We start from the raw sequence: 27,612 nt of genomic DNA, 5'->3' as shown, positions 1-27,612 counted from the left end.
GCAGGTGGGAACCGAACCCACAACCTTCGCATTTCGCGTGCGATGCTCTACCAATTGAGCTACCGCGGCGCTGTTTCCCCATCCACATTCTTGGGTATTTATGTGTACTAGTAGAACCCTGGGGAGTTTTAGCCAGCGCCAACACTCACAGACCTTGGCGGCGGACGTGGAACGCCCTTTTTGCTGCAGGCGTCACGAGAACGGGATCTTTTGGGTGAAGGCAACTGGTCAATAAACCCACACATGCTACCTGAAGGCATCAATGTTGCCGGATTCGAGACCCTCGTTATGTAATAAGCAAGAAGCAACATTGGTGCCTAATAAACGAATCCGGCAACATTGATGCCTTCAGGTAGCATGTGTGGGTTTATTGACCAGTTGCCTTCACCCAAAAGATCACTATCTCGTGATGCCTGCGGCAAAAAGGGCGTTCCACGTCCGCCGCCAAGGTCTGTGAGTGGTGGCGCTGGCTAAAACTCCCCAGGGTTCTACTAGTACACATAAATACCCAAGAATGTGGATGGGGAAACAGCGCCGCGGTAGCTCAATTGGTAGAGCATCGCACGCGAAATGCGAAGGTTGTGGGTTCGGTTCCCACCTGCGGCAAGTTGTTTTTCATCCACTTTAATTTCCATTAATTTATCGTTTCTTTATTTCATTCATTAAGCGCAAGTAATTTCCCCTATGTCGTCCTTGATGTCAGTGTTTGTTGGCTTCTTATGATATGACTAATAAAAATCGGGACCCTCAGTTAACCCCCTCTCTTCTCGTTTATGCTAAAAGAAAGTAACATACCGGTACGGTGGTAGTAAGCCAGCCTTAGTATAACAAACATCACTATAATGAATCTAACATGTTTCTCGCTATATTGACTCATAACGAATATATGCTAATACAGTAAAACCTTGTTAATTCAGCCCTCATTAATTTGGAAAATTGGATAATTTGGACTTGTCCTGTAGTCCTGGCAGGCATATGCATTAATTAATGTAATCCAGCTCGTTAATTCCAACGTATTTGGCCACATATTGGTTAATTCAGACAATTCTCGGAGCTCGGCAAGCACAGAGCGTGGCAAATGTGTATGCAAAATAGCAACAATGCAGGCATCGACCCAAAACGTCTTCATCGCCATAGTCATCAGCAGAAGTCGTTTGCGAATGACAGGAACGCCGGAACACTTCGTGCCTAGTCGTGCCTGCATGGCCTTTTTGCATTTACTGCCACACATAACACAGGGTTGGCCATGTGCCTTCAGAACTTTGTGGTTGCCGTCCATGATTAAGCGGATAATGACCACCGCGGTTTCATCTGTAGTGGTTGCAGCAAACAGTAGTGTTGTGTTGACTCGGTGAGTGCATCGGTTGTGTGCCTTACAGAACTGCGTGGTCGCCGTCCATGATCGCATCGGTAGCCAGTTCCGTCCGTAGCGGTTGCAGCAAACAGTAGTTTCGTTTTCACTCGGTGCAATGACTGCACTTGCAATGTCGCAACCACAGCAGAAGCTGTTGAGCGTGAAGAGTGCTGGTTGCATTGCGACGGTTGGGTGATCTGTTGGCAAAAAAAAATAATAATAATTGGTATGTGCACGCAGCAGTGAAAATGTGTCCGGGATGAAGATGCACACTGCAGCCGCGTTGCCAAGAAGTCGTGAGGCCATCGCTTCTGTGTGCGCTAATCATTAGTGAGATGATGAGAATTGTGGCTTCCTCATTGCTTTTGTGAAAGAGGCACAGGGTTTGCTTATTCATTCAATAAATAGAAACGTATTGACATAGTAGGCATTTGCTTATTATTTCCTTGATACCCTCGATAATTTGACATTCGGTTAATTTAGACTTTTAATTTTAGTCCCGTGAAATCTGAATGAGGTTTTACTGTATCACAAAGGCATTTCCGTGTTGGATGTGAAGACCATCGAGTCTGTGCAAAGGAAACGCAAGTGCGATGCTGTCGAACATCTGCCGAAGGGTCTCCCGTAAATTTCCATGGCCTGGCAGGGGCTTACTGTGACCGCACGTGGCATTAGAACTATGCTACATCACAAATAGATGCTTCACGCCTTCATTATTATACAGCCGTGTGATGTGAGTGACCGCATTGTTGCGTATTGACAGTGCGTTGGGTGCTGGCCAGCCAAGCCAAGTGTCGTTGGCCAACACATGCGTGCACATCCAGTCTGTGCTGTTTCAAGCTTCTGCTAGATGAGAGTTGACGCTTTTGCAGCCAGTATATGTGCCCTATTTTTCTGCATATAACCTGCATCCTCATTTAAAACACTTTGAAAACGAAAGAAAGAAAAAGAAATTGCACGTATTTACTTGCAGAAATAACTGCGCACAACTGTGCTCAAATATTTACAAAACCGGTCTTGTGGTTGTACGTCTTTTCTACGTCATACCCTTTGCCAGCAACTTTGTCCTCACCTCTTCGGTGGCGCCTATAATCTGGTACACTCAAAGGACTGCCATTGAGCGCAGCTATTGCAATCAGTCTTCAGGTTCACCGGTGCCGCATGCAGCATTCACCGAGCACCGGCCTAGGGAAAGCATAAATTGGTGGTCCGTAAAAAGGGAGAAGGGAGCTTAAACACGCAGGGTTGAGGTTCTCTAGAAGATAACGAAACTTTAGATGGAGGAAAACTTTACCTTCAGGTATGGCTTCACAGCAGTGTGTGCGTCGCTGACGTGAAGCCATATCTCAGGGATAATTTGCATGTAATCTGCACACTGATGTTACTGTTAGATCTTTCAAATTTTTGGTGTGGGTTATATGCACATGCCTGCACTCACATTGCACATATATGTGTCCTTTTCATTTATTTTGTCCTTCGTGTGAACAGTACCATACAGTAAACAGAAAGATGTCATACCAACTACGCCCAGTCAAAGCCTTATTGTTGGCTTCTGTTAATTTGACCCTGACAGAGCTGACGAAATTAATAGAATTATGTAGGAGTCGTATTAAATGATATGCTGAATTAGGGTGTCTACCAAGTGGACATTTCCGATTTCCCTAAGTTTTCCAGGTTTTTCCTGAGTGCCTTTGCAAAATTCCCTGAGTGACACAGAACTTCATTTTATGTCAAGATGGGCTGGACACCATGTAGCCAGATGCTGTCACTCTCTAGTAAGCATGTTAAAAAATAAAAAAAAACGGCTTAATCCAGTTTGAACAGTAAGGAGTAGTGTTTATTTTATTCATAACGAAAACAGTAGGGGGAGGGTTAGTAAAATGCACAGCGAATAAAATATCTTCGAAAAAAATGGTAAAACGCATTGCAAATCGAGTTGAACATCATCAAATACGAATAAAAAGAGATGCTTACAGAAGCAGATATTTTTGAATATGAGCTATTTCTATCAACTGATAACAAGCTCATTGGTATGAGGCCAGAACTTTGTCACAAGTGAAATTCTATGTCAGCAGCTGGAAACCTCAGCTGTCCTTGACACATTCTCAGCCTGCAAACAATGCCTTAGTGCCACTTCACTGCTTTAAAGAGTTTATTTTAGTTTGAATCAGGGACACCTGCATCTCGGCATCAGCCAACACTTAGTTTTTTGAGGTCAAGCTCCTTCAAAGAAGCGGCGGCACACTTGCTTTCCCGTTCATTCCTCAATGCGTCTCTCCTTTCTGTTCTCGTCCTCCTCCCGCCGCACATTCACCCCACGGACCATTGGAAGCATCCTCTTGGTCAGTTGTGCAGTCAACAGCCGATTATTTTCGGACTCCCTAGGAGTCAGGAAAACGTCCGAAAAAATTAATGCATGTCTTTTACTGCCCCTAAAAGCTCAAATCGCCATGGGCACTGAAAAAAGCTCTGAAGGCCTGCCAGTACACTTATTAGGCCTGTCGGTGCTCATACTGTGACAGGAGACGGCGAGTGCATGCGTATATAATTAAAGAATACATAATCAGTGCCATGATAATTGGCCCTTCCTACGCTTGTTATGCTTCACTGCAAAACTTTCACGTATGCTTCACCGCATAACATTACTGTGCTAACGCGGAGCTCACTTTCGGAAACAGGCATAATGCGACGCGTTGTGCTTTCCGAGCTTCGAAGCCATTGGCAAGGGTTACAAAGGCTGACTCAGCACCATTGCTAACAGCAGCGAATTGCTAACAGTTGCGAACATCGAAGTAGCTAGGCCTAGCATTGCCGCAGTGGTGGCTACAGCTGCCAGCGGATCTGCGTGCGAGAGCGCCAGTTCGAGACAGTGATAATCACAATGGCGGCGGTGGTGGTGGCTTTGATTAATGCCATTTGGGATCTGCAGTCACGGCAAAAAAGTCCAGAGAATTGGACGGAGACGGGTGCTTGCATCGGAAATTTCAAACGTTCATACATTGACTCTGTGGGATAGGTGGTGGTGCAGCGAAGCCACCCGCATTATTGGGCATGTCCCAAAAATCAGGCATCTGGAAAATCGGCCCTTCACTCTACACTGGCAACTCGAGCTGACGACACAGCACTAAAGACAATTTGTTAATGATTCCTCTCTGTTACTCGAGCCAGCCTTAGTGCAACTTTTGTTCCCTTTCAATAAAGTTACAGCTAATTTTTCCTGATAGAAGCACAGATTATCTGAGTTTCTCCCTGAGTATTTCCAGACTATTCAAAATCCCTGAGAATTCCCAGTTTTCTCAGTTGGTATAAACCCTGTGAATAAATGTCAAGACACATTGCTGTTTCATTTGGCAGTATTCGCTCGATTCCAACAGGCCTCTTAATCAAATGCACACTCACTTTCAATGTGTGCAAAGTAGTAAACTAACGTAGAAATTGCAATAACGCTCCTAATAAAGTATAAATCTAATGCACACCCGATTTTTTAGCAAGAAAAATAGTTTCACAATGATGGCCTATTTCTTAAGGTCAGCTTTGCCACAGTGTTTATTAAAATTATCCTTGCTGCAATACATTTGTGTTATGTGGCAGAGCAGGCGAACGCTGCAAAAGCGGTTTAGGTTTGTGACCGATTGCACCATGCAGACAACTTTTGGCCCAGTTTTCTTTTGAAAGACATGTTAGAATCGAGTTACTGTGATCAAACATTATGAGCTGCTGTTATTGCTTGGAAATTTTCCTAGGGCACACTGAAAACAGGCATTGTCTATGAGAGATGACATAAGTTCAACGTATTCACTGTTCCCCAAGCCCCGTCATGACAGACGCTGCCACTAAAAGGGTCGCTATTGGAGTCAGCATAGAGTACAGGCGCTTGCGTACATACTGGTCAAATTCTAATTATCTGGCGAAGGCCAATCCTAGAATTTATTTAACAAAAGTATGGGCCCATAAAACTTAATCCATGGGCATCAGCTGGGAACTTTGGTTGAGAAAAAATTTACCGAAAAAATTAAATTTATGGAAGTTGACTTTACACACAAAAATGTGGTATTTAGAGCTACCAGCGAACAAATATTCTCATCACTATAACCAAGTTTTTCTAAGATCTTGCATATTTGGTTTTGTTACAGCAGTGGAATACTCCTTGAAATATAGTATGGCCAGCCAAATTATAGATTTGCTTCGAACAGTGCCTCTGAGACACACTTCTCGTGGACAAACCATGTGCAGAATGGTGACAGAAACTGAAAAGAAAAAAAATTCTGGACCCCTAGTGATTATGACAATATGATTATGATGCCTGGTGATTATGACAATAGTCTTGACCAAAAAAGAAAGAAAAAAAAAGTTGCATCCCCTGGAGAATTTGGTCAGCCAAGGAAGAGCTGGCATGGCCTCCGAGACTGGAGAATGGCGTGCACTCTCTCTTGATAGCACGAACCTCCCAATCTTGGCAGTTTTAGAGTGGACTGCTGGAAGCCAAGCCAACAGAAAATTTAACAAGATCGGGTAGCGTGGTTCGGAACAAGTGGTTTAGTCCGGAAAATCAAACTTTTTCGGACCTCAATGCACTTGAAAAATCGGTCGCAAAAGTGCATTAGCTCTATGGGAACCCGGACGGTGCATTTATGAAGTGCAGAATATCCATCAAGTCTGAATTTTTGGAGTCCAAGAAATCTGTCAGTGACTGTGTTTGTGTTTATCAGTGTTTATTTGTAATAGAGTAAATATAGTATCCTTGCAGTGTAAAAATTAATGGTCATGTTTCCCATTTTCTCTCCAGGCCTTGCTTCACTTCCACGTCACCGACACCAGCCTGAAGTGGAGCCAGCTCTTCGAGACCTTGGAGTCGCTCAAGCAGGAGCTCTCGTTCGAGGACTACATTGTCAGCGACACCACGCTGGAGCAAATTTTCCTTGCGTTTGCGAGGTCGCAGCGAGACACGATGACCGAGGCCTCTGTTGGCTGCTTTCGAAGGTGTTGTCCTTTCTAGCTCTGGCTTTCTGAGCTGTTCGTCTGGCCAAAGAGCGCAGCCAAGCATTGCCAGCGCTTTCACCGCAATATTGTGGGCACGGAAGGTTGCACAGAGCCGCTGCTGAAAGGAACCCAGATTGTCAGTTGAGTATCTTAAAATTTCGAGCTGACAACTTCAGTATAATAGCAAACATACTATATGAAAACACCATCTGAATAGGACAAGATTGACTTAGGAGAGTTGGTTTTCTGCAAATAGTGGCACATATTAGTGTTGTTTGATCCAGGATGAGGTCATTTCTTTTGGCAATTGTGTGGTTAGTTGCTCAAAGTGAGTTTGTTGGTTCAGCATTTCTCACTTGCTTGTTCTCTATCTGTAGTGTACCCACTATTTTGCATTTGGGCAGAACGGTTCCAACTGGGAAAAGAAGATTGACAGATGTCTGAAAGTTACCCTAGCTTCTGCAGTGATATTAACTATCCATTGAAAACCTGGCAATTTGTTCACGCATACTAATTTGATGAGGAAGCCTATGGTAAAGAACAACTTTTGCATAAGTCTGCAGCATATGCCCTACTTACTTGAACCAGTAGCAGTATATTGTGAAAGATGGGAAGTTTGTATCGAATCTTGCTGTGATAATGGGAGCGGTGGGCTCTTGGCTCTGGCAGCCTTCTCTGTCCACCAAGTTGCGGTCAGACAATGTGTGGATGTTGTTGCATTGCCTTTCATGATGGTTGTGTGTTGTCGCAGCACTGCTAGCTTTCTGCAGTGCTAGCTTTTCTGCGTTTGAAAGGGTTTTATGTTCAAGATGACGGTGCTGAGCGCGGGCGCTTGTGCGAAATATCTTGTTTGGGAGATCGTAGTGATGCCACGAGTATGGGCAGAGTGAAGTGGCTGAGTTTATTGCGCCGGATCTCGCGGCGACATGCAAAACTGTCACCTTTTCGTGACTGCGCACTGTGATTTTGTTAGGTAAAAAGGTGCCTTGCAGTTATCAGAATGTATCAATATTGAAGTTTTTTTTCTCTTTTTCTTTTTTGCCAGTGAGCTTTAGGTGGGCAGGAAAGCTGCATGTGTCATCTTTAGGGGTGTGCGAATATTCGAAACTTTCGAATAACGAATTGGTGTCCTATTCGATTTAGGCATCGATTCGGAATAGTTGCTATTTATAAATGCGAATACTTCTTTAATACTTTTAGAATAATTGTAAACGTCAACTGCACCTAATTAACCCGCCGTGGTTGGCTCAGTGGCTATGGTGTTGGGCTGCTGAGCACGAGGTCGCGGTATCGAATCACGGCCATGGCGGCTGCATTTCGATGGGGGCGAAATGCAAAAACATCCGTGTACTTAGATTTAGGTGCACATTAAAGAACCCCAAGTGGTCGAAATTTCCGGAGTCCACTACAGCATGCCTCATAATCAGAAAGTGGTTTTGGCACGTCAAACCCCATAATTTAATTTATGCTAATTAAATAGAAGATTGGAGCAAAAGTACAATAAATTTCCTCTTCGCGGGCTTAGTGTAGGCAAAACGTCAGAAATTCCATAGTATAGCAGGCTACGTCACTTAGGTAGCCATACTTTACAGGCTATGCAGCGATCATTTGCACTCTCTTAAAAGTCATGTGCATGCGAAAAAACTTTTGTTCGCTCCTAATGCTCCATTTTTGTTTTTAATAAACAACGCTTCATAATGTACTATCTAATAACAGAAACGTGTTACCCTTCAGAATACTAGGACGTGCACATCATTTTGTAATGATTGTAACAATGGCTATTCGTTATTTGAACATTATTCAAAAGCTATTTGATATTCAGTTTGATTTTATTTGCTTTTAGCACTATTAGATTAATATTCGATTTGGTATCAAAAATTACTATTCGTGCACCCCTAGTCATCTTACTTGGCAGTGTGTTTATGATGCGTGGCATAGTCTGCAGGAGGGTGGGTTACTTGTTGCGTCACCTGCTCAGCAGCTTTAGCATTTTCTATTTGCTAGATGCATTGAAGAAAGTTCTCTGGCAAAAATATATATTTACCAAGAACGATAATGCAGCATAATTTGTAGTATTTTGAGCTTCCGATATGGTTTTCTAAGCTTTTTTTGTTCTGCTGATAGTGTTGTATAGGTTGAGCAAAAGCACTATTACCGGACTGCCATTAATATTGCAAAATGATTGTAAACTATGCAGTATTGCCTGTATTTTAAGGCAGGTTCTGTATTGCTTATATATGGTATGCAAGATGTCTAGTGAAAAAACAGCTATTATTGGTAATTATCTCAAGGGATGTGAGCCAGGTAATCCACATCTTCAGTTATGTGCTTGTAGCTTTCTGATCAAATGTACCAGTTCATTGATGCATCGTGATAGGTAATCATGGCCCATGGTAATCAAGGTAATCAAAGTAACACAGTTGCACGTTGTGACTGCGAGTTTGTTTGAAGTATTCTAAATATTCGAAAAATTGTCAAATGCAGTCAATACTGTCATGCGTATTAATATGCTTGTATCCTGTTAGTTTCTCTGTGTGTTTGTGTTGTGCAATACTTCTGTACAAACACACAAGTGGGTGTTTACTGTAGAATGCAAGCTCTTCGGAATAAATTGCTATGCAGTTTTCTTATTATTTCTGGCATTTGAACTGGTCTTTTTTGACAAAATATAGAAAGAAAAGAATATTTAAATATGTTAAGCTTTCCCAAATTTTTTTGCCTGATGTTTTTCACATTGCAAAAGTAAGTGGTTTTGTAAACTTCTTTCTATGGATGCACAGATGCTGCCTGTTTAGGACTAGTGTTGTTGAAACTGTCATGGGTGTGGCAACAGTTACCTTTTATTTACTTAAAATGTCGAGTCATTTCATGTAGAGCCGCCATTAGGGTTGGCATGCAGACGCATGGCGTTTTTTCAGTAGAGGTATTTAGCAGACGTGAAATTTTAAAAGTCGGAAAATTCTTGGAATACAGGACATATGGTACTAAAGAATTCTGCTAAAGAATCAAGAGTATGCTTAAAGTGTGTTCAGGCTGGGTCTCAGCAGTAGTAGACCAAAAGGCACTAGTAAAGTTTGCTTTGCCGCAGTGTCCTTTGCCTGTTGTTAAAATTTAAAAAAGGATGCAGCAGCTGTGCCCAAGGAAGCACCCGGAGTATCTTTATACTTGTTGTCTGTGTTTATGCCGTTATTTCACCACCACCTTTTCATCAAGGCTGATTCTTGGGCTAGTTGGTACTGTTTACTCATAATGGCAAAGCCTCTAGCGCAATTCAAAAAGACAGGGACATTACAGAGACACAGGACAGCGCTAATACCTTTTCGCCGTTTATGGTTTCATGCTGCCGTGCTGTATGCAGTAGCAGTTAAAAACATGCGAAGCGTTTCATTCCATGGCCCCAAACGTTCGTTATTTTGATCCTAAAATTAGCCTTCACCGGATAATTCAAGCCTGATAAGCTAGCATGCACGGGCCTCACCCCTACACTCTTAAACAAAATTACACCCTTTGGGTCATACCTTGCCACACAACAATAATCGTCATCTATCTTGTCCGGATTTCCTTTAACGCTGCGAGCCTGGTAGTTCCAAATCACAAATGGCATTCACATTATCAGCATGACAGAGCATTCTCAACAGGAAAGTAGCGAGCGCAGCGTTTTCAAGAAAGGAAACGCAGGCAAGACAGATGATGATTATTGTTGTGTGGCAAATACACACCCTTAAGGGTGTACATCTGTTAAAGGTGTATGGTGACCCTGCTAGCAACTCCTTTAGTGTCAGCATCTGTCTCGGTGGAGTTTAGGGAATAACAAATGTGCTGAACACACGTCATCTCCCGTCAAAAATGCCCATTTTCAGCTGGCCCTAGGAACATTTTCAAGCAATTATTACCAAAGCTCTCAATGTCCTTATGGTGTTTGGCTGATTCTGAATTGCTCCTTTTTTATTGTCATAACAATTACATATACACTTCAAACGAATTTTTAGCGTCCGCATCACCGTGAGGTTCCGTATATATTTAGATAAATGTATGCTATGTCCCACGTCTTGCTATATGACATGCGGTATGTGGAAGTTATATTGCCACACCATTCTGTCACTAAATTTGCTCATGCCAGGTCTTGCATTATTGACAAAATTATTCCTCTGAATTTTGAGAATGGTAGCCCGCAAAGAAATGTCATTAAACAGAACACTGACAGCGCATGTCTTATATCTTAAGTCTTCTGAGGTTTAAATACTCGAAGTGCGAAACAATAACAGAGCTCAAACTTGAAAATGATGTAATTTTATTGGCACATCTGTGCGCTACCTCTGGGATAGGCCCAGGAAAGAGGTTTGAAACATACCTGATGCAGAAAAGTGGTAGTAAAGTCGCTAAGAAAGGTGTTGGCTTTAACTAATAAGCAAATTAAATTGTATAATAGCAGTATTCAAACAGAGGATCCCTAGCACAACAGCTCGTTTATACATAGCTTACGTTCAATTCATACTGCCCCTACAGCTATGACTCTTACACTTCATGTATTATTCTGACATGTTGCTATTGCACTCATTGCTTTGCCCTTTCAGCAAAACAATTTCTTTTCAACAAAATTGGGCTGGAAATATCTGCCGTAGTGCAGTCAAATAAGAAACCAAAGCTGCCTTCACGGCATTGGTATGCTTTCCCGTGTAACACAAGTGTACAACGGCAAAGCCGACTCTTAGAAACTGTGCAGGGAAGCTGATTTTAGGAAACCGGCCGCCGTTGTACAACACATAGCAGACCTTTGCTCATTTTTAATGCGTTAGCATAGGAGTGTCAAATTGGGAAAAAGTATGTGTGAAGTGTGAGAAGCCGGTCACGTGGTGGAGGGTATAGGAGAGCTCGGAAGAACACTTTGATTAGGGGCTTTAATGTCATGTCTATGTTTGTTTTCTTTGGGCACAAAGAAAGGGACGCGCATTTGATTAAGTGGCACGTTAGACTCGAGCAAATATTGCTAAATGAATTGACATTGTGTTTTGTTGTTTTTTCACAATGTTTAATTCGACCCTCCATATAATTCAATCTGTTTCGCTTGTTCCATCAAGGTAGAATTAAAAGAAGTGGACTGTACTTTTCATTTGCTAGCAAATTAGGCCACTATATTCTTTTGTGTTTTCACTCATTCTTGAGACACTATAAGTGTACTGCATGTTGCAAATTCAGTGAATGCATGGTGCTAATAAACGCTGCAAGTCGTTGCAAAAACTGCAAACGCATGTTTGCGAAATGTGATGCATTTATTAGTGTCCGCTGAAACAGCACAAGAATTAACAAGTAGAGCAATGTTTAGTGCTCGCCATGCTGCTTCGTTTTTGTTTGCTAAGCTCGGTCATCTCGGTCGAAGTAAGGGGCAAGAACAGTAAGCTGATGTAAAATTAGGCCTTTCACTTAGGAATGCATGTTTAGTTGTGCATAATTTGTTCGCAAGATGGGAAAAGTAGATAAAAAATGTGGCACTGAAGGCAAACTTGCTTGAGCTGTTTATGAGGGGATCTAGTTTACTGGTGCCATCCACTGTAAATAATGGTAACTGTGTATTTCTTGTTACATCCATCAAAATTTACCTGGCAAACATGTCCATAAAGTTCCCAAGCCAGTGTTGACAATGAAAAATCCTATTTTCCACTGGAATGTTAATCAGAAGTCTACTGTGGTATGCTGTTTATGCACATGGAAGGGGAAGGATACCTTGATTGCATCAAAAGCTTGTGATTGGATGTTGCAATAATGTTTTACGTTAGACTGTCTTTGCATTTGTGAGAATAATATTGTTTTCAGTTATGGATAAGGGCCTTATGCGTAACTTTTCAGTTGTACTTTTTTAGTTACGCATAGGCATCTCGCTTTTAGCCTTCTTTCTTTATAATGAAATACTCTTTTGCGTAGTAAATGTATGAAATAACATGCAACCAATCTTCTTTGTTTATTGCATCTAACTCTAATTCTAACTTTAACTCTAGCTCTAAATTTTTTTTCTTTAGAGGCTCAAGAGAAGCAAAATAATATCAGCGCCCTGTTATATGACTCTATATATTTTGTTTATTTTCATAAGTGACATAGTTTTGTCAAATATAAACACACATTCTTTTCTTTTTCTTGGAATATGTTTCTAGGAAGATGAAATCACTTGTCATGTTGCCATTGTCATCATAAAAGGTTGCGTTGATCTCTTTCACACCCTATGAACAGTGCATCGTTTAATTAATTAGGGCACAAAGTCCACACTACCAGTGTTATTATTCAATATATTAGATTGTCCTGTTGATGCAGATTTCTCGCACGAAATTCTTAACTTGGGGGAGAAGAATTAAGCATGACATGTACTTTCACATGTGTGCTGAAGCAAAAAATTCTGATATTTTGTCACTTCCTATTATTCATACTGGTCATTATACAGTATCTTCCTGATGATATATTGAACAGGTGGTGGGCTTCTGTTTTGAAATTTTGTCTTCGTTTATTCTTCAATTGACACGTCGCCTTATAAATGAGGAATCTTATTGTAAGGTAAAGGTAGGAGAAGATGAAGCTGTAAAGAAAAAAAAATGTTTCAGTGTCCGTGATTTCTACTGCTCTACTTTGGAATGTTTGTGCCGCTGGTCTTGAGTGTGTTTTTATCTGCAGTATATTAAGTAGCCTGTTGGGATGCTGTGCTGATGGCTTTTACATCGGCACTCAACAAACTACACAAAATAGTGCGCAAGCTCTGAAAACATCTTGTCAAAGTTTCCACAGTGCCATCATGCTGCTTTAATGCCGTCCATTTTCTCTAGCTTAAACAAAATCGGTGCATGCAGCCATTCATCTCAATATACTTAGTTGAATGTGCAGTACTGGTAAGTACTACCATTAGTCTTGCCAAAAAAGTTCGCCCTATTTATAGTCAAACATTGGTTTGAAGGCACAAGGGTATTGACCTTTTTTTTTTCACATTTAAGATAGTGATCATGGTTGCTTTTAATATGCTCAGTGTTATCTTTGGATGCCTGGTGACGCACAAATAAAACTTATGCAGTTGTTATATATGACTATTGAAAGAATTATGATGCAATATTTTGTAATGTAATTTGGAGAATGCATAAATTGTTTGTAATGCATGTATTGTATTGCAGTTAGGTTATCATTGCTTGTTGCTGTAGGGCGGGGCACAGTTATTATCCTGAGTGGAGTTTCAAGTCACAATAAGTGACACTGCAAGAATAACATCATAGCAAAGAATCCGTGGTAAAGGCTAATGCATGTTCTGACCAGATCAGCATGTTTTCACATGACCAGTTTGGTGCTTGAGTATGAGATGGAGAGGTAATAGTCTAGGTGATGCCTTGGTTACTCTGAAATAAGTATTAAGCATTCACCTGGTACGTTCAACATTGTCTATACTGCAGATCGGAGATGACTGTCTAGTGTTAGCCATGTATTTTTTCTGTGAATATATTCAGCAACATCTTTTTATCTTTTTTTGCTTCATTGATAGGTCTGCATTATAATGACCTGATGAATAAGTTTCTTTTTTTGCATGTTGGGCAGCTAAGCGCGAAGTCATGGGTTCGAATCCCGGCCACGGTGGCTGTATCTCGATAGGGGCGAAATGCGAAAACAGCCGGGTACTTCGATTTATATGCATGTTAAAGAACCCCAGGTGGTCCAAATTTCCGGAGTCCCCCACTATGGCGTGCCTCATAATCAGAAAGTAGTTTTGTCACGTAAAATCCCTTAACTATTTTAAAAATATTTTGGCACTTTCTTTCTGATCTCTTTGAGAGACTCCTTTAGCAAACTTTGGTACTATTCCTACTAAGATTATTCCATATGTGGTCTAATAATTCCACATTTTTGAAATATCTTATGTATGAATCCTACAGAAGTGATATCGAATCTAGTTCCATATTAATTCCAAAAAACTTCTGTAACATTCATCAGGGAAGCAAGGGATTTGACACTTCAGTGGTATGCAAAAAGTTGTCTTAATGTAGCACACTGCAAAAATAACCATTTGAATTTACCAATTCCTGGTTGTCACTTAAACCATTGCTACCAAAGCACATAAAGATGTTTATTCAGTCTTATTTGGCAGTTCACCTTATTTGTGAAGTATTTACCAACTTATTGTCATTATATTTTCATTTTTTAGTCCTGCTCTGTCCTAGTCAATGTTTGGTTAGTTTCCTTTTATTACCTGTCATGTTTTCTTCACCTCACGAACTGTATTCTCGCTGCGAATGCTTTGCCCTGTCTATGCCCACTGTGATGCTTTGTAATAACTATTTTCAAGCAGCACTCAAAATAAACCATTGTTGAAACTATGACAGAATCTGTTCTTTCTGCAACTTCATATGCTCATGCCACGAAATCCATGCGTTCAGGCAATGACATTAGCATTGACACTTACAGGAAGTACATTGAGCAACACGAGAACAAGGTGAGAGCAGGAGCCAACATTTCGACAAGTGGACTCGTCTTTTTCAAGGTGGTATGTGCTCTCTTTGGCACAGTATATACAGGCATGGCTCTTGTAAAGGGGAGGGCAGGTAAGGCAAGTGGGCAAGGTGTCTCCGGAGGGTGTGTTAGTGGTGAGGGTGTAGAATTGAAAAGAAAGATAATGCGCTATTGACTGTCGGTGGAGGAATGCGAGTCTGCACCGTGTTTCAGCTGGTTGATGTGTCACTGTACGTTCTTTTTGTGGAAGTGTCCGAGACGACGAGAATGGGAGAGGGGGATATGTGCTCCGCTGGAGGTCGGTGAACATTGTCTCTCTGAAAGAGGGAATAAAAGTAGCGGCAGGAAGTGGCGCTCATGGAAAAAAAAAAGAAACGATAAATAGAGAGTTTCGAATAGGGGCCCCAAAGAAAAAAATCAGTTCCTTGGTTGAACACGAAACTCTCCCACAGTGCAAACTGAATCAAATTCAATGTCCAAAGCAAATGACCACGCAACGAACCCAAGAAATGCTGAGCGACCCGATGCTCCGCATATGCGATTTGATTGCTTGTCTAGGATTGTATTTTTTGAACGTTGAAGTTGAATGAAGGCACATTTCATTAAATTGCATAGCCCCTTGTGATTTATGAACGGTCACGGGAGTCTGACACGATACGATCCCGTGTATCGGCGATGGCATGCAGAAGCCATGCGTATCCGTCGACAATCCGATCCGAGCGTGCGCATCAACGAGACGGAAGTTCGCAACCGGGAGAACGCGGCCGAACGCCGGCGAATCGACGCGGAACCACCTTAAGAGTTTCATCGTTTCAGGTGGTTCCTCGTCGATTCGCTGGAGTTAGGCCGCGTTCTCCCGCTTGCGACTCGGGATAAATCATGTTCAGCCTCCGTGGGCAAGGATAAGTACCAAGCGTAATGTAAGTGCCAGGATTGTGGTGCTTTAGCCACGCTCGAACACATGCTCTGGTCTTGCGAAAGAATTGAAGACTCGTCGGTCAAGGACGCGTCCAGGTGGGACGCTGCACTTCGCAGCCTGGACCTGGATGAACAATTCTGGGCTGTCCAGCAGGCTCACGACGTGGCCGTGAGGCTTGGCCTTCCGGTCCCGACGTGGGAGCGGCCCGCTTAGTGGTTAATTATGACTACTTGCAGGACCAAATAAAGTTTTCCATCCCATCCCGGTTGCGAACCTCGGGATGAGCACGGCGATGACATCTTGCTTCTGTCTCGTTGATGCGCACGCTCGGAACCTATTGTCTATGGATACGCATGGCTTCTGCATGTCGTTGCCGATACACGGGATCGGCCTTACGGGTACGATCGCGCTCGCGATTACGTTCGCGTACGGCAGCCTCTTCTGCCGTGCGCTGCGCCCGTGACCTGCCCATGGGGACGGCGGGGAATGCATTGCGCGACGCGCGTCATGCAATGCAGATATATGCAGTTCCTCTGGTTAGCATGACGTTTTCCTATTGGTCGGGAGCATGACATTGTTCCCATTGTTCTTATCGCTGCAACTGCGAATGTAAACTGTAGTGTTCTACGCAGGTGTGTAAGTCGGCTTTTCTGCAGTGCGTTTTCGGCGCTCACGGACGAATGAGTGAGACATAGAAAGCTTCGCTTTAATAGCGTCGAAGCCAGTGCGCATGCGCGAGTTGCACTTCAAATATTACACTGGACGTCGACAGCACGTACTCCCGAGGAAATAAAAGTCGCATTTCACGTACTGAAGAACACAAGCCCAGGTCACGCAACACGAAAGCACAGCCAGAAACTTGAGCCGACATCACGAGTCGATGAGAGGCTTTGAATGATACCCAAGCTTTTTCCGCACTTGAAAATGTTGCTCTTGCATTCATTGTTGTCAGCTAAGTAACCACAGCTAACGTACCTGAAGCTGAGATACAGTGAGCTTCAGGCACGCCTACAACATCTTCTGCGAGGTAATACGGGAAACGAATTGACGAAAAGCTGTCACGGAAGGCCACTTCACAAATGTAAACAACCGTCGGGCATGAGCACTGCCGACTCCGCCGAACGCGGCCGGACGCTGGCACGGCGCACAACCTCATGGGAAGCGCCACGTGACCAACCTGTTCCCACGGGGGGAGTTTTTTAAAACTCTATGCGGAGTTCTCACAAGGGAACAAGATTTTCAAGCGGAGCAAAATGGCGTCATGTCGCCTTAATCCTCCCGCAGCTAGCCAACGGAGGGAAACGAGGGAATGCCACTGTATTGCTCCCATACATCGCAATAAAGGATGGAGAGATTTTAGGGCACATCACCTGTTACAAACTCCCAGGCGGGTTTACTTTCGTTTACAGTCTAGAGGACAAGCATTATGCTCCCACCGGAGAGTTATTTCCATTTACAGTGTAGCACTTATGCCCTGGCAGAGGAGATCTTATTAAAATATTCTCGGGTGCTCTTTTGAGACCTGCGCTTGCCAGCTAGTATATTTATTTTCGCATGTTAGGTGACCTTATGTGCCACCAAATCGCAATAGTGAACGTAAATTTCTTCGTGCAGAGGAAGCACGCGAGAAAAAAGAAAGGCCGGCCCTTTAACGTGCTGTAAAGAGAACGTTCCTGTACAATTCATTTTCGCGATGCCCACCCGCATGAGCATTGCGCCTCTAAAGAAATGCGAAATATCATGTACCTTTCTCTTACTTCATAGCGGCATTGTCTTGTCGATGCTAGGTAATTCTTAATGGAAAAGAAGGCCTAAAAATGTGCCTAAAAATGCAGGAAAGAATTGTGCTTGCGCAGAAACACAAAAGTTTCACCACGAATCATTTCTTGCGTAGTTAGACGCCAAATTCGGAAAGTTCTGCGTATAGTTTCTCTGTGCTATATCCTAATGTCGGACACAGCGATTTCTGAACAGTGTAGTTTCTTTAGTGTGTGCCTGCATCAACCGCCTTGGCTTAGTTTATTTTGCGATGTGATGCTAAACACGAAGTCGCGGGTTGGATTCCCAGCTGCGGTAGTCGCATTCCAAAGGGGCCAGAAAGCAAGAGCAGTGCACAGTCGGACGCCTTTATAACGAAGTGCTTGAGCTCTCCGAAATTCATTATACGGGTCACTTCGTTGTAAAGGTCTCGCACCGCATAGCTACCGGGACAGAATTGTTATTTCGTTGTAGAAGCGCTCGACTCCAGGCTTTACGTCCATAAGCCCCATGCAGTCAAAATTATTCCGAAGTGATCCTTTACGACAGCCCTAATAGCCAGTGTATTGCTTCAGGCGCTGCACCCAACGATCAGTCAATAAAGTAATTTGGTCGATGCCCTGTAATCGGTCCCTAAACTTAAGAGAGAGAGAGAAGTTTAATGATACGAAATGCTGAGAGGTCGGCCTGAGGTATGTTCCTCTAGCCAGCTACTCGGCATTGGGGGAAGGGGAAGAGGGAAAGAAAGAGGGAAGAAAGAGGTGCATGATGGGTGACGACGACGATAGAAGGAAGATGTAGAAGATATGGCAAGCAATTTGGCATGCTCAAAGTCTGCAATCCAGGCCAGTAATTTTTAAAAAGTTCAGTAATGCCTGGATGGCCTTCAAACTCGATTGAGCATTTGGCCAAGGGCCTAAAAGAACATCATCCGACAACGGTGCGCTGTCGAGACGCGTAAGGTCGTTGTCCAACCTTTCACGCTCTTCCACGTACTTAGGGCAGTCACAAAGCACATGACCTATAGTCTCAGTCACATTGCACACCTCACAATGTGGAGACTCGGTGCGTCGCATGAGGTGCACGTATCCGCGCGTAAACGCTACCCCCAGCCTTAGTCTGTGCAGAAGACTGGCACAGCTTCGTTGAATTTTCGGTGGTAGCCTAAAATTCATGGTAGGGTCCAATCTCTGGAGTCGTCTGTGGCGATTATCCGGATTGTCCCAGTGCTTTGCTGTCAATTTTCGGATGACAACTTAAGCTTGTCATCTTACATATATGGTGCATGCAGCAGTTGCAAGGGGTGCTGTTTGCCCGAAATTGCAAAGGTCCCAATGTGTATCCTAAAAGTGTTGCAGAGTGTCGGAACATGCGAGGCCACAATGACGTCAGAGCAGGGTCAGAGGGTAAGTCCTTTGAAAGAAGGGAAAAAAAGAAAAAAAAAAACTACCGACGATTACGATACTTCCTAAGCGAAATTTGAGCCCATCTCTATACGCTTTTTTTATTTCGCGATATATCGGCTGGCGCGGACAATCTTTCTCGTGCGGCACATTACAAACGGAGCGAAGTGTGGCGCGACTCCCTCGGTAATCGGGAAATCGCGAGAGGCAGCGCGTCGGTGACGCGTGGGCGCAATTCACAGCAGCAGCCGAAGACAGACCTCCGCTCATGCAGCACTTTGTTTCCATACAGACTACGCGTGCTACTCTGGCGCCGTCTCGTAGCCATCGTCGCCGCAGAGTCCGTCTTGCGCGGCGCTAGGATTTTTTTTTTTCTGACGCGTTCGCCACATAGTTCCGCTGCACCCTCCTCCTCAGCTTTGCTCCTCGCGCTCTCTTTGCTCTCTTCGCTATCGCCGTCTTTCACTGCGTTCGCTCTTTTATCCTTCTCTGTGCTCTTTCGCTCGGTTAAGGCACACCGACGCTCACCACAGGTACGGACGCCTCATAGCTGCGCTCTAAAAAAAAAAAAAAAAGGAAGAGGTTACAGTGATGTTTCATTTAGCGAACGCAGGTTACGCGCTAGCGTATGCGTGCCAGTCCTATATAATTGCGATAGCAATGATATGGACACTCCAGACGCATTTCTACCGTCGCCGTGGGCGACAACACCGTCGCCGCGCGTCGAATGCCTTATGTGCGAGAGAAAGCAGGCGAGGGATTCCGAAGATCGCAGCTCAAGCTGGCGCGCGCGAAGGAAGAAAGCGGAGAGAAAACGCGCCGTCTTCCGTCGCGCGAAAGGCCGCGGGGGCAATGGGAGGGAGAGGGGGGCGGTGTTCTGCTCCGGCATTAACTGCACATTTCGCGATCGGGCGCAAGGGGAACTGCCGATCACGGCTCAATCATAAAGAAATTTAACAAGCGGGGACACTCGGAGAAAACTGGCACTGGGAAACACGTCACGCAGAATGTGAAATGAACTCGCAGGGTTTTATTTTTCTGAAATTCTTTCCCGCCAAAAATAAAAAAAATGTTTTGCGTATGAATGAACTTACACTTTTTGCGACTTATTTTTCTCGCGTCACCTAGCAACAAGCTAACAGCAACGCCACACGCGCCAGATACATGCGTCCTGCGCCAGACAGGCCATCGAAGCGAGCGAGGCAGGCTGTACATGTGATGTTCGCCTGTTCGGCGACCCGTCTCTTTCCGGTTCGTTGGGTTCCCGGCGTATTCTTGCGTTCCTTCTGCACTTCAACACGGCACCACTGCACTGTTGGAGTACAGCAAGGTGAGGAATTTTGCTTGACAGTCTGCGATGCATTTCAGTTCAATATATAGGCTTTTACGGCACGGAACCGAGAGCTGTAACGCAGTTAGCGAAAAACATCTCGGCTGTCTTGACGTATACTTAATTTTAGTTGTACTCATACTGGGAGATGTTTGCGACGCTTTCTGTGAGCCTCATCATTATTGTAACTTATTTCGGTAGTTTTTGGGCTCGCTCGCTGCACCCGGCTTTGCGACGGAGTTGAATATCAGCTCGGTCGTGTGACGCAGTTAGTTTCGCGTGTACCGAATCTTGCTGGGACAAGTTTTAGCGCTTTCTCTGACTCCGAACATTATTGCAACTAACTTCGTTACTTTTTTGGGTACTTTTCAAGCACAGTGGTCGCGCCCGGTGCTTTGACGCAGTTAGCGAAAAGCAGCTCGGCCGTGTGACGCATTTAGTTTCGGGTGTACTGAATCTTAGTGAGACAAGTTTAAGACGATTTCTATATATGGCCCCGCAGCATACACCTTCTTTCGGAACTCAAGGTACTCCCGCTTGTCGAAAACGCGACGAGCGATTGCCAAGAGTGATAACGCGGGAGTGTTTTGCTTGCGCCGTCAGAACGGCAAAAGTTGACTTCGAGGAGCTCAAAAACCAGGAACTCGAAAATTTTGAACGAATGAAAACAAGTTTTGCACCCACGCATTTGTCTTGAGTGCGAGTAGAAGGCATTCTGCGAACGCCTAGCCTGTGTTGCGGCCAGCTTTGTGTATGTTGCGTACGATCGCGTCGGCTGAGGCCAAGTTGTTTTTGGAAACGCGCATGTTGGTGAAGCTGTGAAGCTTGTTGTTTCTTTCATGCATGTACGTCATTGGGTGGCAGCAGCTATTTTGAGGCAGTAAAAATAGTTTTAGGCACAGAATTATAGTGAAGGTTATTCATTGGCTCTATTAAAAGTGGAAGCAGAATCGTTTACACAGTGCCTCGATGTATCGGGAAGAACGCGAGCCATAAAAAAGGCAAGGCACCATAGGCTCTTTCATCACACCTTTGAGCGCTAAACTACATGAAACTGCTAAAATATTTATTGTAAAGCAGGATGAATGATTACTCAACAAGTAATCCCGTTCTGCTTGTCATTGGCAGTGCTCTTTTAATGTTTCACCGGCAATATCCCCACTGGCATTTCTGGAAAGAATAAAAAAAAACGTAATGCGTACACATTAAGTGATGCTGCTGCAAACTAATCCACTACCACAAATGAAAAGCAAGGTTTTCTTCATTCAAGTCAGATGTAATTAAGCTAATGGTATTGATGATGATGCTGACGTAGTTTACAACCAAGGAGCGCCATTGCTTGTCTCGTCTCTTCTTTGAGGGTTGTCCTCGGTGTTCGCGCTGAATTTTTTTCATCTTAAACATACTACGCACTGACTAGCACCAACCCAAATTTTATGCAAGGAGTTCCTAGTTGTAAGTTGCAAGAAGAACTTAAGTTGCCTATGCTTTTAGAAAAGGCGCAGTTTAGAACGCTGTCCTCATACGACTGGCCTGTTTGAAGCCTTGCCCGCATATAAGGCTCTTGAGCACTTGTTAAACGAATTGTTTGAAAAAGCAGTGAATCATGAGCACACATTTTGCTTGGCGAGAAAATTGGCCATGATGACCGTGGCAACGATTTTCGCTAAATTGGATCTCGAGTGGGTTCGTAATACTTGCAGGGCAGTGTTATAAATTCTGCTTTTTCTTTTCTCGTAAACAACACCTATACAGTTCAGCAATGCTTGCACACATAATTGAAAGCTAAAACAGTAATTACTGCACACAATTTGAGCTCGCATACACATTACCTCTAGGATGGCTCTTCAAAATATAAGCAAGGTGCTATGTTTAGTTCACCAAAGCACCAGTAAATGGCACTACATACCTACCGAAACGCATAAAACTAAAGAAATAGGAGGGTTAGGTAATATGTTGAAACACAATTGTTACGCCAAGGACGTTAGTTTCCCTAGATATTATATTTAGGCCACATTTACACCGAACATAAACTGGATTTAACGTACAGTTTTATCCGCACATTGGGATGCTTAGGTGATAACGATCGTAAAACACTTAAGGACACTCGTTTCACATTTTTCCGAAGGCTGAATTTGATGTAAACTCAATTACATTTGTACAAAAGTTCGCCAAAGAGTTCCGCTCACTACTTGGTTCTTGCGTTTACCAAAAAAAAAAAAAAAAAGGTGCCTCGTTTATGTCTGCGAGGGCACCGTGGGAATTTCGTATATAGCATATAGCAAAGAAATATCGATAAACTAGGTTTCTATAAATATTGATAGCACTTCTAATTCAGCGAGGACTATTAAGATCTTGCGAAATAATGACCATAAGGTGACTGATTTATGACATTGCGAAAGAGCCGATAACGGCGGTACGACAGTTTTGAACACTTCTTAAAACATTTTACACAAAGGCTGTATCTGTTGCGCACACATTTGCCTTCGCAGTCGAGTATTCCATAGTGGTCCCTTGATTTTCACTCATTTCGATCTCTGGGGCTTTAGAGTTATTCCATAATGCGTATTCAACTATGCACCACCCCTAAAACTTACTCAGAACACCCCATAGCGCTTAAATGCGTATTTATTTTAAAATACCTTAACCAAAACACTTTAAACATTGTCAATATATTAACCCTAAAATGTTCATTATCTTTGCCAAATATGAACGTAGTGTAAGGGGCACTCGGAAAGACCCTTGTGTGACCATTTAAGAGGAAGCGTTAGCTCGGGCCCGAATCGTTTTCTGAGATAACCACTGGGCATTCTCAAAAATTGGTACGACTAAAAAGAAGTGGAAGTACGAAGTTTACCAATCCGTAGTTCGGTACCAGGAAGAGGTAGCGTAGTTCTGTAAACTGCACCCGTTAGATCATCCAAAGCGCACAAATGTATTGGATCAACTTACATATTACTCGAATTTGTAACATTATTTACAATGGTTTTGCAAAAAGCCTACTCACATATTTGTAAATATGAGAGCTATGTATAACACATCGATTGTTTCCTTTGGATGTACTATTATATGTAATTGACGGAATTGTGATGCGATTTTTTATTGTTCAGTTAGAGTTGTACACTTGATAGTTTCGTTTTCTAAAATCGTGCGATTTCCAGCAAGTTTTAGGAAATCGATGGTCTAAATGAAAAATCCGCTTGCTACAATCACTGGATATTATGTTTTTTAATGCGACAGTGCTCATGAAATCTGGCGCAGAATCGTTGCCAAGAAAAAGATTTCTCCTTTCCATGCATTTAGATAGGAGCCCCTGAGCTAAAGGTTCCTCCTGATGCTTTGATCACTTGCTAATGTAATTTCTTACAAAAGATCTGTCTGATTTACACAAATTTTCTTTAGCAAACTGATTTACCATAGTTTATCCCACGTATTGGGCGACTAATGCGTGACTTTAATGCCAAGGTAGGCAAGAAGCAGGCTGGAGACAAGGCAGTGGGGGAATATGGCATAGGCAATAGGAATAGCAGGGGAGAGTTATTAGTAGAGTTTGCGGAACAGAATAATATGCAGATAATTAATACCTTCTTCCGCAAGCGGGATAGCCGAAAGTGGACGTGGAGGAGCCCGAACGGCGAGACTAGAAATGAGATAAACTTCATACTCTGCGCTAACCCTGGCATCATACAAGATGTGCACGTGCTCGGCAAGGTGCGCTGCAGTGACCACAGAATGATAAGAACTCGAATTAGCCTAGACCTGAGGAGGGAACGGAAGAAACTGGTACATAAGAAGCCGATCAATGAGTTAGCGGTAAGAGGGAAAATAGAGGAATTCCAGATCAAGCTACAAAACAGGTATTCGGCTTTAACTCAGGAAGAGGACCTTAGTGTTGAAGCAATGAACGACAATCTTGTGGGCATCATTAGGGAGTGTGCAATGGAAGTCGGTGGTAATTCCGTTAGGCAGGATACCAGTAAAGTATCGCAGGAGACGAAAGGTCTGATCAAGAAACGCCAATGTATGAAAGCCTCTAACCCTACAGCTAGAACAGAACTGGCAGAACTTTCGAAGTTAATCAACAAGCGTAAGACATCTGACATAAGGAAGTATAATATGGATAGAATTGAACATGCTCTCAGGAATGGAGGAAGCCTAAAAGCAGTGAAGAAGAAACTAGGAATTGGCAAGAATCAGATGTATGCGTTAAGAGACAAAGCCGGCAATATCATTACTAATATGGATGAGATAGTTCAAGTGGCTGAGGAGTTCTATAGAGATTTATACAGTACCAGTGGCACCCACGACGATAATGGAAAAGAAATTGTTTTGAGGAACTTGAAATCCCACAGGTAACGCCGGAAGAAGTAAGGATAGCCTTGGGAGATATGCAAAGGGGGAAGGCAGCTGGGAAGGATCAGGTAACAGCAGATTTGTTGAAGGATGGTGGAGAGATTGTTCTAGAGAAACTGGCCACCCTGTATACGCAATGCCTCATGACCTCGAGCGTACCGGAATCTTGGAATAACGCTAAGATGATCCTAATCCATAAGAAAGGGGACGCCAAAGACTTGAAAAATTATAGACTGATCAGCTTACTGTCAGCTGCCTACAAACTATTTACTAAGGTAATCGCAAATAGAATCAGGAACACCTTAGACTTCTGTCAAGCAAAGAACCAGGCAGGATTCCGTAAAGGCTACTCAACAATAGACCATATTCACACTATCAATCAGGTGATAGTGCGGAATATAACAAACCCTTATATATAGCTTTCATTGATTACGAGAAAGCGTTTGATTCTGTCGAAACCTCAGCAGTCATGGAGGCATTACGGAACCAAGGTGTCGACGAGCCGTATGTAAAAATACGGAAAGATATCTATAGTGGCTGCACAGCTACCGTAGTCCTCCACAAAGAAAGCAACAAAATCCCAATAAAGAAAGGCGTCAGGCAGGGAGATACGATCTCTCCAATGCTATTCACAGCGTGTTTACAGGAGGTATTCAGAGACCTGGAATGGGAAGAATTGGGGATCGAAGTTAATGGAGAATACCTTAGTAACTTGCGATTCGCTGATGATATTGCCTTGCTTAGTAACTCAGGGGACCAATTGCAATGCATGCTCACTGACCTGGAGAGGCAAAGCAGAAGAGTGGGTCTAAAAATTAATCTGCAGAAAACTAAAGTAATGTTTAACAGTCTCGGAAGAGAACAGCAATTTACAATAGATAGCGAGGCACTGGTAGTGGTAAGGTAATACATCTACTTAGGGCAGGCAGTGATGGCGGATCCGGATCATGAGACGGAAATAATCAGAAGAGTAAGAATGGGCTGGGGTGCGTTTGGCAGGCACTCTCAGATCATGAACAGCAGGTTGCCATTATCCCTCAAGAGAAAAGTGTATAATAGCTGTGTCTTACCAGCACTCACCTACGGGGTAGAAACCTGGAGGCTTAGGAAAAGGGTTCTGCTGAAATTGAGGACGACGCAACGAGCTATGGAAAGAAGAATGATGTGTATAACGTTAAGGGACAAGAAAAGAGCAGATTAGGTGAGGGAAAAACGCGAGTTAATGACATCTTAGTTGAAATCAAGAAAACGAAATGGGGGGCATGGGCAGGACATGTAATGAAGAAGGAAGATAACCGATGGTCATTAAGGGCTACGGATTGGATTCCAAGAGAAGGGAATCGTAGCAGGGGGCGGCAGAAAGTTAGGTGGGCGGATGAGATTAAGAAGTTTGCAGCGACAACATGGCCACAATTAGTACATAACCGGGGTTGTTGAAGTATGGGAGAGGCCTCTGCCCTGCAGTGGGCGTAACCAGGCTGATGATGATGATCCCACGTATTTGCTGAGTTTCACCTTGCTGGAATTTGTAATCACGCCAAGGTACTGGGCAAGCTTTTGCCCGCTCGTAATTATTTTTTTTAATGCTGTGGAGCGGATCAATGTATAATTTCTTGCAAAAGCCGCAATCGCCAATAACACTTTGACGTTTGCATACACAGAACCCATAATGTGCCCAAATATGAACCTAACCACTCAAATATACACAAGCTATCTGGTTTACTTCACCGAGGAGACCGCGGAAACTAGTAACGAACGCTGTGAAACGCATGAAAAAAAGAAAAAAAAGGTTTGTTAACGATATGCAATGCTTCAAAATAGGTCAGAAACGAGAAATATTAGCACAATATAATAGGTGTCACCCATATTGTATTTGCTGTGTAGTGCAGTTTACCTGTGTGGGAAATTGCGTTAGTGTGACACTCTTGAAAGCTACAATAGCATATTTTCAAAAAAGAAAAGAAAGCTGTAACTAACTTTCACAAACTAAACATTTATCGCTTCTTCCTCGCCAGCGTTCTTACTACTTCAACGAAATACCAAGAACGTGCCTCACATGGTGAACCGAGGTGATGAAAAAAAATCTACTCGCCTCGTATACAGAATGAAAATTAGGAGATAACGAGTGGTGAGTCAATATTTTCTAAGCAGTACACGTTATCTATAAAACGGCCTCCATTCCTTTTAAGTACGAAATTGCTGCCATTTTTGGAACTCCATGGCGAACGAGGAAACTAGCGCTTGTCCTGTGTTCTGCTTGTCCCTGTGTCAAAAACTTTTTGCGCTATGTATCCTAGAGAGGAAACTCTGTAAGCGATTCATATGACGCTTGAATGTAGGCTGAAAACTAGGGCTTTAACCACACGCACACTTAAAGATCGCCATTATATTGCCACTAAGATTTCTCGCATTTCCTCAAAATGTAAACTTGGTGAGTAATTTAGTTTTTTTTTTTGGAAAACAGGAAATACACACACAATGTTTTTCAGCTCTTCTAGTCCCACACAGAGCCTTGCTGTAAAAAAGGTGTGAATCGCAATTAGACTCGAATCTTTCTGTCTGTAATTGTTCGAAGAAGAGCTTATCAGCACCAATAGAAAGGCTTATTTCCTTGCTTTCCGTCTTGAATTCAAAGTTACTGAGGCTCGCCATTTGTTTTGTAGGGGTTGTAAGTAATGAACCAAGAAAAAGAAATCAACAAAACAATTTGCGGCTCCGTCATGTAGAATGTGCGCTATCTTGAAGACACCTAAAGTAAACTGCGAGCCGCTGCAATCGCTTCGTGTCATATTATATCTAATACAATGAAAAAGCAACAACAATGAAATAGGTAAGCGTAACACGTGGCAACACACTGGCACCCACAACAAACAGCCAGCGATGCAATATTGCGCATATTATTCAAATTTAAAACGCCGGCTCTCGCACAAGTGTTTCAAGAGGTACACGAGACCTTGTAAATATTAATACGTTCACCAGTGCCTTGCTTTTTAGTGCCAATTTGGGTTGCCCAGCTGTACACGCAGGGCCCGGCCGGGCTGTGTGT

General features: G+C 43.2%; 2 protein-coding genes across 6 annotated transcripts in view; one reads left to right on the top strand and one right to left on the bottom strand.

The window, feature by feature from the left end:
* The window catches only part of LOC142564420 (phospholipid-transporting ATPase ABCA3-like), a 114,240-nt gene extending 99,570 nt beyond the window's left edge, over window positions 1–14,670 (top strand). For all 4 annotated transcript variants that reach the window (XM_075675415.1, XM_075675414.1, XM_075675413.1 and 1 more), the window contains one exon: window positions 6,141–14,670. In XM_075675415.1, coding sequence (XP_075531530.1) covers window positions 6,141–6,350 — 210 coding nt within the window. In that variant the 3' untranslated portion in view covers window positions 6,351–14,670. The remainder of the gene's footprint in view (window positions 1–6,140) is intronic.
* A 6,476-nt stretch (window positions 14,671–21,146) lies between these two features.
* Window positions 21,147–27,612, bottom strand: part of LOC142563804 (venom metalloproteinase antarease-like TserMP_B) — a 63,448-nt gene continuing 56,982 nt past the window's right edge. Inside the window, exon 11 of one of the 2 annotated variants that reach the window (XM_075674423.1) lies at window positions 21,147–21,383. In XM_075674423.1, the coding sequence (XP_075530538.1) occupies window positions 21,357–21,383 (27 nt within the window). In that variant the 3' untranslated portion in view covers window positions 21,147–21,356. The remainder of the gene's footprint in view (window positions 21,384–27,612) is intronic. The other variant, XM_075674424.1, reaches the window with a different exon arrangement.

Source organism: Dermacentor variabilis, chromosome 11, assembly GCF_050947875.1.
Source record: "Dermacentor variabilis isolate Ectoservices chromosome 11, ASM5094787v1, whole genome shotgun sequence".
Classification (NCBI taxonomy): domain Eukaryota; kingdom Metazoa; phylum Arthropoda; class Arachnida; order Ixodida; family Ixodidae; genus Dermacentor; species Dermacentor variabilis.
This window is presented reverse-complemented; position numbering and strand designations above follow the sequence as displayed.